This window comes from Protopterus annectens, chromosome 3.part1 (assembly GCF_019279795.1).
Source record: "Protopterus annectens isolate FY-2018-M chromosome 3.part1, PAN1.0, whole genome shotgun sequence".
NCBI lineage: Eukaryota > Metazoa > Chordata > Ceratodontiformes > Protopteridae > Protopterus > Protopterus annectens.
Genome location: NC_056732.1, coordinates 1,511,250,329 through 1,511,270,280, shown reverse-complemented (window position 1 = coordinate 1,511,270,280; position 19,952 = coordinate 1,511,250,329). Strand labels below are relative to the sequence as shown.

The 19,952-nt window shown below is 43.7% G+C and overlaps 1 protein-coding gene across 1 annotated transcript in view; it reads left to right on the top strand.

Moving 5' to 3' along the window:
• The window catches only part of FASTK (Fas activated serine/threonine kinase), a 686,027-nt gene that overhangs the window by 636,674 nt on the left and 29,401 nt on the right, over nucleotides 1-19,952 (top strand). Inside the window, exon 9 of the mRNA XM_044066318.1 lies at nucleotides 1,877-1,991. Coding sequence (XP_043922253.1) covers nucleotides 1,877-1,991 — 115 coding nt within the window. The remainder of the gene's footprint in view (nucleotides 1-1,876; nucleotides 1,992-19,952) is intronic.

The following is a 19,952-nucleotide window of genomic DNA, read 5'->3' as shown; positions in this document are numbered from 1 at the left end:
TAACTCTAGATCTCAGGAATGTGTATCACCATATTCGAATTCACAAGTACGTTAGCCGTTGCTTAAGGCCCCCCGGGTTACATGTTTACTTTATGTTTTTGTCATTTGGACTACCTACAGCTGCAAGAGTATTTACAAAATGCATAACTCTAGGAGTTGCATTCTGCAGACTTGAGGAAATCCACATTTACCTTACCTGGCAATTGTCTTTATCATAGCAGGTTTCATTCAGGACACTTAGTCATGTCTCCATTTATCCCTAAACCTTTTTCAAAACCTAGGTTTCAGAGTAAACTTGCAGAAATCTTCTCTTTTTCGACCTCGCAGGTTAATCTTTCTGGGATGCCTTTTAGACACCACCGACATGATGGCATGCCTCAGTTTCCAGAGAAAGTCTTGGTTTACCAACTACAGTTCTTAGATGTGGCTCACCAGTCCATTTTTTTACAGCAAAAGAGCTCCTCAGAATTGTAGCTTACATGACATCAGCTATCCTCATGTCTTCTGTAGCCAGGTTTCACATGAGGAAGATCAGTGGTTCCTCAAATCTGTATGGACACAACACCAAGTTTGCTTTAATTCAGTCTGTTTATCTCCATTTTCTTTCCCCAGCTAACTAACAGAGGAGAAAAGAATATTGCATTCCCTGGATGTTCTTAGGCAAAAATGGGTACTATCCTTATTTCTTTTGAAGTTAAGAAAAAAAGGGCAAACAGTTTTAGATGGTTATCTCAGGCTATGCAGTTCTGCTATTATCATCATGGTAAAATCACCCCACCCACGAATGTAAAGGCACATGCCATTAGAGTTGTGGCTACATCTGAGGCATTTTGGAAAACAGTAGACTCTACAGCTGTTGTAGAGGCAGCAGCTTGTCCTTTGTGCACACACTTTCACTAAGCACTGCAAAATTGACTCCTTTTCCAGAACCAGAACATGATTTGCCAAATCTGTTCTTCAGGGTTTTGTGGACTCTTGTCCTGCATCCTCCATCTTTTCTGTATAATCTTTGTCAGTCATCACGTGTAGCGTTATTTTGTTACAACAGTGATCGGTATTATAGTAATGCAAGTAAACTCACCCTAATGGTAGATGCTTGAATAGATCACTCTTGCAGCTAACACCCCCCTTCCATCCATCTATTTTTGCTGTTTTCCCATGCCCAGGATGGGGTCCCATTTTTCTTAGTCTCCATGGTTTTAAAATATAAGTTGACTTACTCTGAGTTAACTGAATGTGTCATATTTTTTAAGCTACAGCCTTCCTTTTTGATTCAAGGATGCTTGCATTTTGGGTCTCGTATATCCTTTTCATTTCAGACAGCCATCGTGCTTCAATGGAGTTATGATGGGCAAAGAAAGTGCCCAAAAGCTTTAGTATATTGTCTGGATGTCCGATTTCTTTGGCAGGATGTCCCGTATAGCTTTATTCTACTGCAGTAGTGATCTATTTTGAACATCTACTATTATGGTCAGTTTACCTACACACCTGTACTTTCTGTTGATAAAAGGTAAGAAAGCATTTTATAAAAGTGGCAGTGCTGTGACACACAGGCTTTTTAACTTTTGTTGGTTAAAGCTGCATACTGAACCTGAAATATCTGGACACTTCTGGTCTTGCTTCTATGTCTGATGAGCAGAGGCAGTCCGTAAATCACCTCCTATATAAATCAAATTTGTGGGTCACATTTGGGCAATATGGCTAGACATGTAAGGGCTCTAGTAGTTGTTAGTCTGGTGTACACCTATGAACCAATGAAAGACAACAAAAGTGTGTTTTCATGATAATATTTTTCTAAATTTGAGGAAACACTGCCTTAAGTTCGCACAGAAGAGCTAATTACAATAACCTTTTCTTCCTTTCTGTGTTTCTACAGAGTTGTGATGTCTGTGAATGACAAATGGCATTATTGTCACAACTCTGACATCCTGGTTGGGTCAAGAGCCATGAGGGATAGGCACCTTCGTCTGCTGGGATATACCATTTTGCAGGTAATACTCTGATGCTGGCTTCTTTTCTGAATGTTGTGCTACATTGATTAAAGTTCCAGTGCTTGTACATCCGTGTTTTAATAGGAAGTAAGATTTCCATTTACATTCCTTGACTTGAAATTTCCTAAATCAAATGACACATAACCGCTGCATGTCATAGGTTGTTTTCTCTAGATTTTTTAAAAGTCTGTAGCAATAAATTATAATGTACGGGCTTACTGACTAGCAAAGCAGCACTAGTCTTATTATTTTCCATAACTGTCTTGCTCCCTTGCAAAAAAACATTGCCAGTCTGTTGCTGACATAGGTAGAGTTGCAGGCGGTTACCATATAAGCGGCAGTGGTGTGTACCTGCATCAGTTGTTCTTATCTGTTCAAAACATTAAGTCTCTTAGCTACATTTCTGTGCATGAGATAGATGCGTGCTCATGATTCAGTTAAGTCATTTCCAGACTTGGAGCCTATGCAGGCTGTTTGAGTTTGCTTTATTTTGGTCTCAGAAGTATAAAGAATGTCTTTAAACCATAGATCTAAAAGTGTCTTGAATGTTGGTAGATCATTGGCACATCTTGTATATTTAGGCAAAGAGTTCCATAGCTTACCAGCTCTGTAATGAAAAAAGTCCCTCTTGGCTTTAATCTAACGTTTAATAGTTTTACCAAAGTATTTTTTTCTAGTGTAAGATAACAGTCTAGAAAATCAATTCCTAACATAGCAGCCAAAATGCTGTCACTTAAACACTTGTAAACCAGAATTAAACCCACCCTCCATAACATATAACAAACAGAGAGATTTTCAAGTCTCTTATCATAAAGGTAATTAGTGACATCCAGCTACGAGCATTGTAAATGTTTTTTGTATACACTTAATTCTGTTGAGCTTAGAGATTCCCCAAGTTGCAAAAAGGGCCAACATATTCTACATTTGTAGGTATACTACCTGAGAACAACTTAACCATAACACTTTTTTCACTAGTAGAGAAAAATATTCCTGATAAGACCATGTCAAATAGTAGGGAAGAAACAAGTATAATACCCATTGATTAGATGAAGAGCATGCAAAGTTACCCAAGTCATAAGGTTAATAATGGTTATTGACTCCAAAGTGCAGAACTATACATTTATTGTTATTAAATTTCATAACCTTCAGCTATACCCACAAAGTTATTTATCAAGGTGGTGTTTGAGATGGTAGTGATCCACTGAGTTAGTAACAATACTGACAACGTTTAGGTCATTAGCAGATTAACTTACTCCTAATTGATCTGGAGTTGGGCAGTCAGACATTAACATGCCAAATAGTAAATGTCCCTGTTTTGATCCCTGTGTACACCCCATCAAATGTTCGTGTATGTAGAACATTTATTCTTTATTCTAACTCTACACTTCCTAATAGCCAATTTATTAGCCTTCTAACTACATAAATATTTGACTTCCTCAAAATATCATTAAAAACTACATGAGGAATTGAGTTGAAGGCTTTTTCAAGACCTGAATGTGCCACATTACGCACCAAGCCCTTTTCCAGTAAATTCACTATATATTCAGGTTCTCTAATGTAATTAGTGCTAACTTTTAGTGTTATTTCTAATATGTCATAAAACCATAGTTACACAGATGCTTAAACAGACCCTTTTTATTGTCTTTTAAATGTGTAGTCAAGTAAATTTTGTAAGTGGATCTTGATCTATTGATAGAGCTTAAACTTTTTTTTCTGTTGTAAATTCTCTTTTAAACCACCAATGGAAGGGCCCTATAATAATAATCTTCTTTCGGCTTTTCCCGGTTAGGGGTCGCCACAGCGGTTCAGCTGTCTGCTCATGATTGGCAGTGGAGTTTTACAGTGTCGAGTTGCCAGCCCGGCGCCCAACCATAATACCTCCACAATTTTTTTTTCTTTTATGTTTTGCCTTATCAAGTTTGCTATTCCACCAGGGGAGCAAGCAGTCCTTTTTAAAAGTGACTAACCATTTTGAACAAATCATCAGACTTTTAATATAGTTGTAAAATGTCTCCGATCTTTCCTATATTGTAAGACCATTCAAGTGAGATTCCCTCTTCCATGGTAATATGTCAGCATTAATAACTGCAAAATCTTATTTTTTTTTTAATTTCTTAATTGTCTCCCTTCCCTTAACTTGTGGAAGTATAGATTCAGCAGTGTGAAAAATAACACATAAATGATCGGATCTCTCCAACTCTGATTCAGGCCAACAATAATTGGATCTCAATCTGCTGTGAAGCCAAACTACACCCAAAGCATTTCTTTTTCTTCTATTTTTAGTTATTGTGTATGTATATTTAATATAGAGGAGACCCCATCTTCTTTGACCTAAAAGTAAGGCAGCCACAAAAAACAGGGATAGGTAATGGTTTAATAATGCGACTAAACCAGGACATTATTATAAACAGTGCGTCAAACTTCCATTTCTGCTAGTTTGTTGTTAAAATAAATTTTACAGGAGTATTTCTAGAGCTGTGGTTGAATACATATTCTATCCTAAGAAAGTTTTAACCAATTTAGTCAAATAGATTCCTGGTTCAAGTGCAGCAAGTCCCTGCTAAAGTAGACAGACTTGTTATCTAGAATTTCCCTTAATAAAACAATCTTCACAAAGTGCTTTAGAGATAAAATTTGTAAATGACTTAGCCTTTTAGAGGCAGGAAAGCTGTCACTAAAAGGTAGTTCAGACCTGTAGATTGTACTCAAATCAATTATTTCCTCTACTGTTTTATAGGTGCGTAACAATTCTAATTTTTTTTTTTTTTTTACAGATGTCCTTCTGCTGACCCCCTCTGTTGTCTCTGTTTTTTTTGACAAGCCTTTAAACTGTTGCCTTCCACTAAATTACTTTCTTCTGACAAGGACAGTAGGGCCATGGAAAGGCTGGGTAAAAAAGTGTACACTGCTGCTACCTTGGCCTTTCGGGCTATTAACTACCAGACCAGTTATGTTTCAGCTCTTCTCTCTCAGGATTATCAGATTATTTCTGACCTTCCTGATTCTGAGGGGAAGGCTTTAGGCCTCTCTTTGTTGGGCTTCTCTTCTCAAGTGGCCCGTCATTCTATTAAATGTTGTAATGATGCAGCTGATGCTTCTTCTACAGCAGTTGCCTTTGATTCTGTGTTAAGATGTTATTCTTGGCTTCAGCTCCAACCTTTGCCTGATGATATTAAGGCTAAATTAATGGATGCTGCTCATGACGATAAAAATCTCTTTGGCTATGCAGTTGCTGAGCTTTTTATGTCCCTGAAATAGAATGGTAAGGCCTTGCAGGAATTGAAACATATTTTTGTTTCCCTTTTTTCCAAATTTCAGAAGAATTATCCTTCCAAACCTGCCTTTCTACGTATACAGCCTCACCTTCCTCCCAAAGGTAAAAAGGGTTCTAGAAGGGCTCCTCTTGCCAAGTGTGCACAGACCCCTACTACTCAGAAGCCTCATTTTCCAGACAAGCCATGTTCTGTGTGACTACCTTCTTCCTTCCCTCCTAAGTCAGATTCCTTTATCTCTGTGTTTTTCCCTGTATCTTTACACTTTAAGGATCACTCAGGATTATAGTGTTCTGTCCATCATACATCGGGGTATTTCATGTTGTGAAAATCCCTTCCTCTTTTTTTTGGGCATTTCTCAGCCTCCCTCAGGAGCAGCTGCCCTTTTTTCTAGATTTACTTGAGAGCCTTTTGTCTCAAGGCACCATCCAAGCAGTTTCTGCCCCTCAAAGGGGGAAGGGGTTTTATTCCAGAATTTTTCTGGTTCCCAGGAAAGAAGACACCTGGAAGCCCATTCTGGATCTTTCTCAGCTCAACACCTTTCTGAAGGTACTTGCCTTGCAAATGCTGTCTCTTCAGATCCTGTTTCCTCTTCTTTTACTTCAGGCTTTCATTGTCTCACTGGATCTCAGGGATGCCTATTTTCACATCCCTATTCATCCCCGTTTCAGGAAATTTTTGTGTTTCTCTTTTTCTTCTTTGCATTTTCAGTTCTCTGCTTTGCTCTTTGGCCTCTCTGCTGTGCCAAGGGTCTTCACCAAATGCCTCACTCCTATTATTGCCTTCTGCAAGATGTGGGGGATACAAATCTTTCCTTACTTGGATGGACCTGCTCATTCAGGCTTTGTCTCAAGAGACCTTGCTTCAGCATCTCCTCTGTGGTATTTGCCTCTTGCAAGGCCCAGGGTTTACAGTAAATTTCCAGAAATCCTTCCTGACTCTTCCTCTAGATCGTTTTTCTTGGGAGGTAAGCTTTATACCTTTCCTGTGGTAACATCCCTGCCCCTCCCAAGGCTCTGACTCTAATTGCCAGTTTTTCAGTTCCTTCTTCCTCAGGTCTTCGTTTCAGCCAGGGAGTTTATAAGGGCTCTGCACTACATGTCTTCCACCATTCCTATGCTTCCTCTAGCCAGACTCTATATGAGAAAGCTACAGTGGTTCCTAAAGTCATCATGGCTTCAACTTTCTCATCCTTTGGACCTTCTAGTTCCTCTTCTTCCATGCCTCAGTGGTGGATTCATCAGCTGTCTCTCAGTTGAGGGCTTCCTTTTCAGCCCTCAGTCCCCTCTCAGGAACTTTTTTCAGATGCTTCAGACACAGGGTGTGGGGCTTATTTCAGTCCTCTAAAGGTCCAGGGCCTTTGGTCCCTTTGTCAGATGGTGGACCATATCAACGGCAAAGAGATGGAAAACACTTGTCCTTGCTCTTCAGGTCTTTATACTCTTCCTTCTAGGGCCTCTCAAAATCTTTACAGACAATGCCACAGTGATGTGGTACATCAACAAGCAGTGGGGGGGGGGGGCATAGTCTTACCTCGTGTGCAGACTAGCTCTTCATATTTGGGATCTGGCTGTCCAGTATCCGGTGACTCTTCAGTCTGTTTATATTCCTTCAGAATAGAAACTTGTGACAGACTCTCTGAACGGGTCCATAACACACAGACTCATGATTGGATGTTTCACAGAGATGCGTTTCTGGACATTGCCCACCAATGAGGTACTCCTCAGGTAGATCATTTTGCCTCCCCGCTGAACAGACAACTTCCTCTTTTTTTGTAACAGAGTCCCATGCTCTCCCTCCCCTTCATTTCATATCAAGGGGCCTGTTCAAGGTAGAACAGGACTCACCCAAAATCATGTTGGTGATTCCCTTTTGGCCCCAACAGCATTGGTTCCCTCTTTTTCTGTACCTAGCCAAGGTCACCACAAGTTGTCTCACAGGGTGGGCCTACTCACACAACACAAGGGGTCTCTCATCCATCCTCACTTATCCACTCTTCATCTATCACTTTGGGCGATAGGGTTTTGATCCCCTTTAAAGCACCTTTTTCTGAGGACATGCTTTAGGTTCTGCAGGAGGCTAGGAAATCTTGTTTGTCCAAGTGAAAGAGATTTTCTGTCTAATTGTCTTACTCATAACCAGGATCCACTTTCTGTGGAAGTTCCTTTGGTTCTGTCTTATGTGAATTGCTGCATGTTGGATTTGCATACTTTTCAAGTAAGGCTCACTTTCAAACTGTTTCTTAAAGGCGTCCTTCATATTAGGCCTCCCAGGAAGCCTATTCCTCCTTCCTGGGACCTTAATTTTGTTCTTGAAAAACTGACTCGGACTCTTTTTGGGTCTGCAGCTTCAGGTCCTTGCAGCATCGTACTTGGAAGACTGCTCTTCTTTTGGCCCTTACTTTAGCTAGAAGGGTAACTGAGCTTCAGGCTCTTATGCCTGTTCCTCCTTTTTCATTTCTTCATAGGAACAGGGTGTCTCTCTGTACTAATCCTTCTTTTATGCCCAAGGCGGTTAATGAATTGTCTCTTAATCGGTCTATTAACGTGCCCACTTTTTCCCTTCTCCAAAGTCTGCTAGTGAGAAGGTGCTTCATACCTTGGACTTGCTTAGACAGCTTAGATATTATTTAGATAAAACTAAGGCCATTCGTAAGTCTTGGGAGCTTTTTGTTTCCTTTCATCTTGGATCTCTAGGTTTGGCTGTTTCTAAGCAAACTATTTCTTCTTGGGTTTCTAAGGCCATTTCCTTTTGTTACTCTTTTCATGGGAAAAGTCTTTCTACTTCTGTAAAGGCTCATTCTGTCAGGGCTGTGGCTTCCTCTGGTGCTTTTTTTCAAGGGATCAGATACCAATTCCATCCTTGAGGCTGCTGCTTTTACTTCTGTTCATACTTTTACTAAACATTACAAGCTGGATATGGGTTCCAGGGCTAGAGCTCGAGTTGACAGGGCTATCCTGCATGGCTTTATTGAGGGTTCTGCTGGGCCTTCCTCCTCAGCCTTTGTTCTCTCCCTTTAGTAAGGAATACTTCATCAGTGATGTGGAAGGATATAGTACAGTTGTGTAAAATCTTACCATAAAAGTAGATGTTTTTTATGTTTCACTGTTGCAGTCATCACATTTGGGTTATCCCTGCCAGTGTAGCCCTCGGCCGGCCCAAATACCAGAGCCTTAGTATTTCTGTGCCTGTTGCTGTCGCTTCAGGACTGACGTCAGGTCATCAGTAGTATAAAGTAAGGTAGTTGACGCCATTACATCAGTCTTTCATGCCGTGGACCCCGAAGCAGAAGCAGTTCACATGAGTGCTGGTCAGCTGCTACCTGAGTTTCATCTACCGAATTGAAGTTGAAGACTTCTAGAGCTAAGTACCCTGTTGGGGATCCTTTTTTCTTGCACTAACCAATGTCAGAAAAGTTAATAGTTGTCTCGCCAGTGGAAAGCAAATACCACACTGAGACTTTCATTCTTACTGCGTCACTTGTTTAGGCCCAGACCACAACGTCCCCCATTGTCGCTTCTGTGCTTTGTTCAATTTCAGAACTATTCGTCATCTGGCCCTTATTGTAGCTAGATATTTTCGCTTACAGTCCTCGAATTCCGATATGGCTTCCGTATGCCATCCAACAGCAGATCTTCCGAAAAAAACGTAAAGATAAAGACAGACTGCACAGGTCCAAACCTATCGAAGATGTTTCTGTTAAGCTAGTCATCAGTTCTCCAGGCCTCAGTGAGGCTCTTTCGCCGCCCCTGATGCCCGCTTTTGTAGATTCGCAGGCTGGTACCGAGACCCTTTCGGAGTCCGGTATGCCATAAAACTTTCTTCAACTAAAGATCCTGCGGTCGTCTCTGCATTGGATAGTCCAGAGCCACTGAGCAGGCACCGGCTTCCGAGGAAGTCCTTCGCACTACTGATTATCGACACAAACCATTTTCTTTCGCGACTACCATTCTTTTGCAAACGACTGAGTTTCTTAGGCCCAGGGAACGAACCACACCCAATAAACTGACAACCCAATCTCAGGCACCTGCTTCCTTGCCTCAGTCTCAAATGCTTAAAATGGCAGAAGACCTTGTCATGCTGATCAGGGGGAAGCCAAGCTACCCCCTTCAAAAGGAAAAGAGATCTGTCCCCTGTAGTTTTGTCTGGACAAGAGTCACATGACTCTAATTGCATCTGAATATGAAGACATGCAACCCCTCTCTACTTATGAGGATTCTGATGCAGAGGATTCCATCCCCTCAGCCTCTCCCCCAGAGGATTTTTCTTTGAGGAAACCCTTCATACCTTGCGGGAGCATTTCCAGTGGGAATGTCAAGACTACCCTCAGTCTAAAAAGAGACTCAGGGAATTCTTAGATCTTCCTCAGCACAGACCCTTGGCCACCCTCCCAGTCCTGGATGTTGTGGAGGATGTTTTCCTGGACTCCAGCATGACTCCTGACACCCTCCCTCCTGCGCCCAGAAAACCCAACAGGTACTATAGAGTCTCTGACTCTCACAAATTTCTTTAGAAATCCTACTGCTGACCCTGAGGTAATTTCTCAAGGGCCTAAAGGGATTAAAGCAACCTCTGCTAAGAATCCCACCCCTCAGATAGGGATTCCCGAGCATTAGACAGATGGGGTAAAAAAGTATACACCTCAGCTACTCTTGCTATCAGGGCACTAAGTTGTCAGTTCCATATGCTACAATTTCAGCAACATACCCTGGAACTCCTCAAACAGAAAACGTCTTCCTTTCCTGCTTGTGCAGAATCTAAAGAGTTACAAGAGTTAATGCATTCTGCAAGTCAAGTAACTAAACACACCTTGCACTGTCGTTTTGACGCCCTAGAAGCTTCTTGCAGGGCAGCAGTCACTGGATCTGTCATTAGAAGGCATGCATGGCTTAAGGAACAGCCCCTGCCAGACCATGTCAAGTCTAAATTGTTGGATGCCCCCTTGCACAAAGACAACTTATTTGGCACTAAGGCAGAAGAGGTCTTAAAAAAGATAGAAGAAAAAGCAAAATCTATGCAGACACTTAAGGATTTCTTACAGGTCCAGCCACCCAGGTTCAGCAGGCATTGTCCCACCAAGCACTGGTCCTTTTCTGCTCCCACTAAGCCAGTCCAGCCTAGGCCCTGGGGAACTAGACCCCCCCAGACAGCAGTCACAGGAATGCAGAGATCTAAGCAGTGGACTACCTCCACTTCAAACCCAGGGAGTTCTAAGCCACCCCTTATGGTAAAAACTTGCAACGACTCACCTCCCCCACCCCCTCCCTCTGCCCACCTTCACTTACCCCTAGGAAGAAAACTCTCCTTTCATGCAAGCACGTGGGCCACCATTACCAACGACCACTGGGTTCTCAACATAGTGTCTCAGGGATACAAATTTTCCTTCCACACCCTTCCAACCCCAAAAGGGTTCCCAGATCTACCTCCAAACCAGTGGGCAGAGGCTCAAAAACAAATCCTTTCCCTGCCTTTCTATGAAGGCAGTAGAGTACGTTCCTGCAGAACAGATAGGACAAGGTTTCTACTCCAGACTTTTTCTTGTGCCCAGAAAAGAGGGCACCTGGCACCCCATCCTCGATCAATCCATTCTAAACACCTTCCTGGTTATCCAAAAATTCAAAATGCTCACCCTCCAGCAGCTGCTACCCATGCTCTCCAAGGATGCTTGGCTAGCCAACCTAGATCTAAAAGAGGCCTACCGCCACATTCCTATCAGGGAATCATGCAGGAAATATCTCCGTTTCAGGGCAGGATCTCAACACTTTCAGTTCTCTGAGCTTCCCTTTGGCTGATTTGCTACTCCCAGAGTTTTCACAAAATGTCTGGCTTCTGACATTGCCTTTTGCAGACAAAGGATTATCCAGATTTACCCATACTTAAACGACTGCCTTATTCAGGCAGACAGCCAGGAAAAGCTGCTCAAGCACCTGGCCTTTGTAAAGACCCTACTAACCTCCCTAGGGTACACAGTCAATGAAAAGAAATCCAAACAGGTGCCCACTCAAAGGATTATCTTCCTGGGAGCAAGCCTGAGCACAGCATCCCAGATGGCATTCCTTACACTAGACAAACAAATTTTACTGACAGCCTTCTTCTCTCAACTAGCCACCAGACCCTAGTTATCTGCAAGGAAGATCCTGCAAGCTCTGGGGTTCATGTCATCTTGCGTACTACTCATTCCATATGCCAGACTGCATATGAGGAGACTTCAGTGGTACCTAAAAAGCCTTTGGTGTCAACACTGTCAAGACCTGGAGACTCTTATACCTAATTACTTGCCTCAGAAAAGATTTCCTTTGGTGGGAAACAGCATGCCCCCACAACAAGGGACTACCTTTCTCACCACCCCCTGCCACCCTGACCCTCATCACAGATGCATCAGACTATGCTTGGGGGTGCACACATGGACGGTAGGTTCATACAAGGCCAATGGAGCCCGCAGCAAATCCCTCTGCACATCAACTAAAACAAGATGATGGCTGTCCAGCACATCTTGATAGCTTTCAAGCCCCTTCTTTCCCCAGGGGCTTTTCTGATCAAAACAGACAACACCACTGTGATGTGGTATATCAACAAGCAGGGAGGGACTCACTCCTACCCTCTATGCAGGCTGGCCATGACCCTTTGGCACACAGTCTCTGCTGTGCAGCTGCACCTGTTAGCACAATTCCTACCAGGATGTTCTTCGTGTTTCACTGTTGCAGTCATCACATTTGGGTTATCTGCTTGCAGTAGCCCTCAGTCGGCCTGATTAACAAAGTCTTGGGTCCTGCATCGGTTGCTGTCCCTTCTTCCATGACGTCAGGTCATCAGGGGTATAAAACATGCAGCCGATGCCATTACATCAGTCTTTCTTGCCGTGCAGTGACCGAAGCAGAAGCAGTTCACAAGTGCCGGTCGGCCGACTCCTGAAATTTTCATTTTCGAGTTTCAGAACCGAAGTCTTCAACTAAAGCTAAGTACCCCATTGGGGAAACTTTTTCTTGCTCCTTACCGATGTCAGTAAAAGTTAATAATTGCATTTCTTGTGGAAAGCAAATATCTCACACAGATTTTCATTCCTACTGTATTCCTTGCCTAGGCCCTGACCACAATATACCTTGCTGTCGATTTTGTGCTTTATTTAATCAATGCACTGTCTGTCGTCAGTATATATATTCGCCTCTAAATATTTTGGTTCTAGGTTCAATTATCCAGAAATGTCGTCGTTAAGCCATCCGACTACCGGAATTCCGAAAAAACGCAAAGATAAAGACAGAGACATGCCGCCTAGGTCCAAAGTTGCCGACAATGCTTTTCCTAAGCCAGTCGCCAGTTCGCCGGTACTCAGTGAGGTGCTTTCGCAGCCCCTGATACCCATTACGTCCGATTCACAGGCCTCTACTGGGACCCATTCGGAGTCCAGTGTGCCGCGAGATGCTTCATCTGTGGAACCTGCAGATGTCTCTACCTTGGATGGGTCCAGAGCCGCTGTGCAGGCACTGGCTTCTTAGGGTGTATTCAGGCCTATGGACTTGCATATTAAACTGACGCCCAGGCTGCATGCTCAGGCCTCTATGCCTAAAAAACAAATTATAAGAATGGCTGAAGATCTTATAACTTTAATCAGGGGAAGCCAACCACCCGCTTCTAAGAGACCTAGGACCAAAATTGTTTATGAATCTTCTGACCAGGATTCTGATTTTTCTGATTCTTCTGATGATCTGGATTTACCCTTATCTACTTATGAAGATTCTGATACAGAGGACTCTATTCCCTCTGCTTCCCCTCCAGAGGATTTTTCTTTTGGTGAAACCTTGCACACTCTAAGGGAGCATTTCCACTGGGAAAGCCAGGATTTTTCTGTTTCGAAAAAGAGGCTTAGGGATTTCTTATTCTTGCTTCAGCATACGCCTTTAGCTATACCTCCTGTACTAGACATTGTTGATGCCTTTTTGGAATCTAGTTTGGCCCCTGATTCTTTTCCCCCTACTCCCAGAAAAACTGACAGATATTACAAGGTTCCCGACTCTCACAAGTTCCTTTTTAAAAATGTTATTGCGGATCCAGAGACTATTTCACAGGGACCCAGGGGTATTAAGGCCTCTACTGCAAAAAACCCTACCCACGATGGGGTAAGAAGGTTTACACGTCTGCAGCCTTGGCCATTAGGGCCTTAAACTGTCAGTTTCATATGTTAAAGTATCAACAACATATTATTGGATTGCTTAAACTGAAAATGATGTTGATTCCTGACTGTGCTGAAAGTAAGGAATTACAGGATTTGATGCATTTTGCTGAACAGGTTGGAAAACATACTCTGTAATGTGGATTTGATTCTTTAGAGGCCTCTTGCAGAGCTGCTGTCACTGGGTCTGTATTCAGAAGGCATGCGTGGCTTAAGGAGCAATCTTTGCCTAATCATGTTAAAGCTAAACTGTTGGATGCTCCCTTAAGTCAGGACCGCCTGTTTGGCAACAAAGCTGAGGAAGTTCTTAAAAAGATGGAAGACAAAGCTAAATCTATGCAAACTGTTAAAGATTTATTAACAAGTTCAACCTCCAAGATTTAGTAGGCATTGGCCCTCTAAGAATTGGTCCTTTCGGCTCCTTCCAGGCCTTCTCAATCCAAACCCAGACACAGCAGAAATCCCAGGTTTCAGTCCCAGGATACGCACAAGACTAAGCAGTGGGGGGCTTCCGCTTCCAAATCTGAGAGTAGCAAGACTCCCCCCATGGAAAACTGTCTCAATGACTTGTTTTTAAAACTTCCAAGCACTTCTCAACTGAATGCTCTTTTAGGGGGAAAGATTGGTCTGCAGGCCAAAAACTGGGAACTCATTACCCAGGACAAATGGTTTTAAATATAGTGTCCCAAGGATACAGATTTCACTTCCACACATTACCAACGCCAAAAGGTTGGCCAGATCTACCCCCATATCAGTGGGCAGAGACTCAAAACCAAATACTCTCTCTTTTAAACATAAAGGCTATTCAGACTGTGCCAGAAGAGGAAAAATGACAAGGTTTCTACTCAAGACCTTTCCTGGTACCCAGAAAAGACAATTCATGGCATCCTATTCTGGGCCTGTCTACTCTAAACACCTTTTTGGTGATTCCAAAATTCAAGATGCTGACTCTTCACCAGTTGCTTCCTTTGCTAGGAAAGATGCCTGGATGGTAACACTCGATTTAAAGGAAGCATACCTGCACATCCCAATCAGGCAATCTTACAGAAGATACCTACGCTTCAAAGCAGGCTACAATCACTACCAGTTCTCTGCACTGCCCTTTGGCTTATCTACTGCATCCAGAGTATTCACAAAGTGCCTAGCCCCAGTTATCGCATTTTGCAGGCAAAGAAATATTCAAATATACCCATACCTGGACGATTGTTTAATTCAGGCAGAAAGCCAGGACATACTGTTGAATCATCTGGCTTTTGTACAAAGGGTGCTAACTTGTTTGGGGTACACCATAAACGAAAAGAAATCACACCTGGTACCCTGTCAACAAATCATATTCCTGGGAGCAAGCTTGAATGCGACTTCCCAGATTGCTTTCCTCACGCCAGAGAAACAAATTAATTTGACAACCTACTTCAAACAAGTGGCCACAAAAACCCTACTATCTGCAAGGCAAATACTACAAGCCTTGGGGTTCATGGCCTCCTGCATTCTTCTAATTCAATATGCAAGACTACATGAGGAAACTACAATGGTATCTAAAAAGCCTATGGTGTCAACATTCTCAGGATCTAGAAGCAATGACTCCTATCATACCTTGCCTACGCCTAGAGTTTCTTTGGTGGGCAGAGGCCTGCCACCAAAACAAGGGACTGCCATTCACACCACCCCCTGACGCCCAAACCCTAACAACAGATGCATCAGCTTATGCATGGGGGGCTCACCTGGCAGGGAAATGCATTCAGGGCAAATGGAACCCAAGTCAAATGTACTTGCATATCAATCAAAAAGAATGCTCTGACAGCCTTCAAGGACCACATTCTTCCAGGATAATTAATGGTAAAGACGGACAACAACACTGTTATGTGGTACATAAACAAGCAGGGGGGGTACAAATTCTTATCCCCTACGCAGACTAGCCATGGCATTGTAGAACACAGCCTTGAGCTACCAAGTGCATCTTCAAGCTCAATTCCTGCCAGGAAAACTAAATACACTGGCAGACAAACTAAGCAGAAATCTCATGGACCCACACGAGTGGAAGCTGGAATCATGGATTTTCAACATGTTGACAAGCAAATGGGGGAGCACAGATATAGACCTGTTTGCCTCCCCCCAGAACTATCAATTGGACAAATTTTGCACAAGGACTCCCCACAAACAAGCTTGGAAAGTGGATGCTGTGTCCTTCAGCCAGAAAAACCTATCAGTTTATGCCTTTCCTCCTCTGCCTCTGCTCTCCAAAGTACTACTAAAGGTCAAACAAGACAAACCAAAGACGATTTTGATTGCACCAGACTGGCCATGCCAACACTGGTGTACCCCTTCTTGTGTAGTGTGTCACTGTTGGCCCCATGGCACACTTTTGTCTCAGCAGGAGAACCAGATTCTGCACCCTCGGCTTCATACACTGAACCTAGCAGCCTGGCTTATTACCTAATCTCTCCTTTACCATCCCTCAGTAAACCAGTGATGGATAGCCTTTTAGAGGCAAAGAGGTCTAGTACTAGAAAATCTTATGCTAAAAAATGGAAAAGATTCTGTGCCTGGAACCAATCTCAAGGGATGATCACAGCAGAGCACAATTTACCTCAGATTTTACATTGCTTAACTGAGATGCTTCACAAGGGCCTGTCTTTCTCCTCCATCAGAATTCACGCCTCAGCCATTTCAGCTCATTATAACACAGAACCTCCCCTCTTCTCTCATCCACTGCTTAAGCAGTTCCTCAGAGGGGCCAAAAATTTACGACCACCCAGGAGAACCCCAACTCCAGCCTGGGGTCTTAACTTTGTATTGGAAAAGCTCACCCTTCCTCCTTTTGAGCCAGCTGCCACTGCGGATTTAAAATTCCTCAGTCAGAAAACCGCTTTCCTTTTAGCAATCACTTCAGCAAGAAGGGCATCTGAATTACAGGCCCTCATGGCAGTGGAGCCTTTCATCATCTTTCATGTGGACAGGGTGTCCCTCAGGACCAATCCCTCCTTCATGCCCAAGGTGGTATCCAGTGTGGCCCTTAATCAGTTCATTCATTTGCCAACCTTCTTTCCTAACCCACAGAACAAAGGGGAACAGATACTGCACTCCTTAGATGTGCACAGACAACTTAGATTCTACTTGGACAGGACTAACCTTCAAAGGAAATCTGACCAACTGCTGGTGGCATTTGCTGCAGGGGCAGAGGGGAAGGCTATTTCAAAGCAAACCATTTCCAAATGGATAGCTCATTGCATTCATTTCTGCTACAAGCACCATGGAAAACCTATCCCACAGGGGATCCAGACCCCACTCAACCAGGGCTGCGTCTACCTCTACAGCCTTTCTTAGAGGCGTCCCTACCAGGAACATCCTAGAAGCTGCTACCTGGAATTCAGTACATACTTTCACCAAGCATTACCATCTGCCAATTTTCTCTAAATCCAGAGCTGGCTTTGCCACTGCAGTCTTGCAGGGCCTTATAGCTGGTCCTAATGCTATCTAAATTCCTCCTCCCATCCTTAGCTTTGGGAATCTAACCAAATGTGATGACTGCAACGATGAAACACGAAGAACATAGTACAGTTGCGTACACTTACCATAAATGTAGATGTTCGAATGTATTCACTGTTGCAGTCCTGGTTACCCTCCCACCAGCCCCCTTTCTTCTTTTAGCTATACCTCTACTCTACTTTACTATGCTCAAAAGCTTTTTGGTGTATTTGCTTTTTTGTTGGAGGTATAACCTTGTATATTTATAGATTTAATTGCTTCCCATTAGGGGGGCACCTGACATCTGGGGCAAGAAAAACTGATGTAATGGTGTCGGCTGCATGTTTTTTGCCCCTGACGACCTGACGTCATGGAAGAAGGGACAGCAACCAACGCAGGACCCAAGACTTTGTTAATCAGGCCGACTGAGGGCTACTGCAAGCAGATAACCCAAATGTAATGACTACAACAGTGAATACACTCGAACATCTACATTTATGTTAAGTGTACACAACTGTACCTTCTCTCAACTCTCTAGCAGACCAATTCAGCAGAAATCTTCTGAACCCACACAAGTGACAGCTCAACAGAAGAACCTTCATTCTAATAACTCTGAAATGGGGTACCCCGAAGGTCGACCTCTTTGCCTCCCACACCAACCATCAGCTCAGCAAATTCTGCAGCAGGAAGCATCGCTGCATGGCTTGGAAAGTGGATGCCCTGTCCTTCCCCTGAGTCAATCTATCGGTCTATGCCTTTCCTCCCCTACCTCTCATCCCCAGGGTACTGCTGAAAATAAAGCTCCAGACTGGCCTCGCCAGCACTGGTACTCCTTGCTGCGCAGCCTGTCCTCACTGCCACCTTGGCATCTTCCTCAGATTCAAACCTCCTGACCCAGAGGGAAGGGGAATTCATGCATCCCCAATTGCAGACACTCAGTTTGGCAGCTTGGCTTATTCCCTAACCCCTGATCAATCTGCCAACCTCAGTAAACAGGTTCTAGATTTTATACGTGAAGCCGGACACCCTAGCACTAGAAAGTCTTATGCTGACAAATGGAAAAGGTTCCGCACCTGGATCCAGGCTAAGGGAGCCAATACAGCATAGCCCTCCATCCCTCTCATCCTGGATTACTTAGCTGACCTTCTACACAGTGGCCTCTTTCTCTATAAAAATTCATGCCTCTGCTATCTCTGCTCATTTCCCCACTGAGTAGCCCCTTTTCTCACACCCTTTGATCAAACAGTTCCTAAGAGGGGCTGGCAACTTGAAGCCACCCAGAAGAGCACCAACCCCAGCTTGGGACCTTAACTTTGTGTTGGAAAAGCTCATCCTCCCCCCTTTCGAACCAGCTTCTTCTGCAGAGATAAAATTTCTCTCCTGCAGGACAGCTTTCCTTCTGGCCATCACTTCAGCTAGAAGAGTATTCCTGCTGCAAGCGCTCATGGCTGTAGAACCCTTCATCATCTTCCATGCTGACAGGGTATCCCTCAGAACTAACCCATCTTTCATGTCCAAGGTGGTGTCCAGTGTGGCTCTCAACCAATCCATTCATTTGCCCATCTTTTTTCCTAATCCCCAGAACAAGGGGGAAAGGATCCTGCACTCTCTAGATGTGCACAGACAGCTCAGATCCTATCTAGGCAGGACTAAATCCTTCAGAAAGTCTGATCAATTGCTGGTTAGCTTTGCTACAGGGGCAGAAGGCAAAGCCATCCCCAAACAAACCATTTCCAAGTGGATAACACACTGCATCCATTTCTGCTGCAAACAACATGGAAACCCTCCCCCCAAGGGGGTCAGGACTCACTCCACCAGAGCAGCCGCCACCTCTCCAGCTTTCCTCAGAGGAGTCCCCACCAGGGACATCCTGGAGGCTGCCACCTGGACATCTGTTCACACTTTTAACAAACATTACCACTTGCCTCTCTTCTCCAAATCCAGAGCAGGGTTTGCCTCTGCAGTCTTGTATGGCATCCTAGCCAACCCCTAGTTTCCTTGACTGCCTCCACCCATTTCCTCAGCTTTGGGAATCAACCCAAATGTGATGACTGCAACAGTGAAACACGAAGAACATAGTACAGTTGTGTACACTTACCATAAATGTAGATGTTCGAGTGTATTCACTGTTGCAGTCCTGGTTTCCCTCCCTCCATCTCCCTTTCTTCTCTTTCCTTACAAGGGACATATTGGTATTTACTTTCTACTGGTGGGGTTCTTCCACCAGAACCTGCCTCCTACTTGGGGACTCCTAACAGGTTAGGGCAAGAAAAACTGATGTAATGGCGTCGGCTGCCTTACTTTATACTACTGACGACCTGACATCACTCCTGAAGCGACAGCAACAGACGGAAAAATACTAAGCCTCTGGTATCAGGGCCGGCCAAGGACTACCCTGGCAGGGATAACCCAAATGTGATGACTGCAACAGTGAATACATTCAAACATCTACATTTATGGTAAGTGTACACAGCTGTACTATGTCCTTCCCTTCACTGTTGCACTATTCGCTCTCTCCCTCTGCGCCCCCTTTTTCTTTTTTCCATCTGGATGCACATGTTCCTCCTCTTTTTTTTTTCCCCCTCCTTGGACACATTAAGTTCCTTCTGGGGCTTTTCAACTTTGAGGTAGGTACATCCATACATCACCTTTATGCCCTACGCCATGAGCAGGGAGCATATGTGTGAGGTACAATGTCCTTCTAAAAAACTAAGGCTTTGGTATACTCGTTGGACATAGGGCTACCCTTGGCAGGGGATCCCTTTAGCAAACAGTGCTGCAACAGTGATGGGAAGGGCAGCTACTGTTATGCTAATATTTTATACAACTGTCTATCCGGTTACAAATAGTTAAAAACATACTGTGGCTTATTATCTTTGAAGTTGTGGACATACCTAAAGAAGGCCTTGTGGTTGTCCTTTGCCTTTAATGTTATTTCTACCTCCAGTTTGGTTTTGGTGGACTTGATAAGACTCCTGAGTTGCTTATTTAGCTTTACAAGGGATTTCTTCCCTTGCTGGGCATGGCACTTCCTAGTTTTGGCCATGGCTTTCTTCC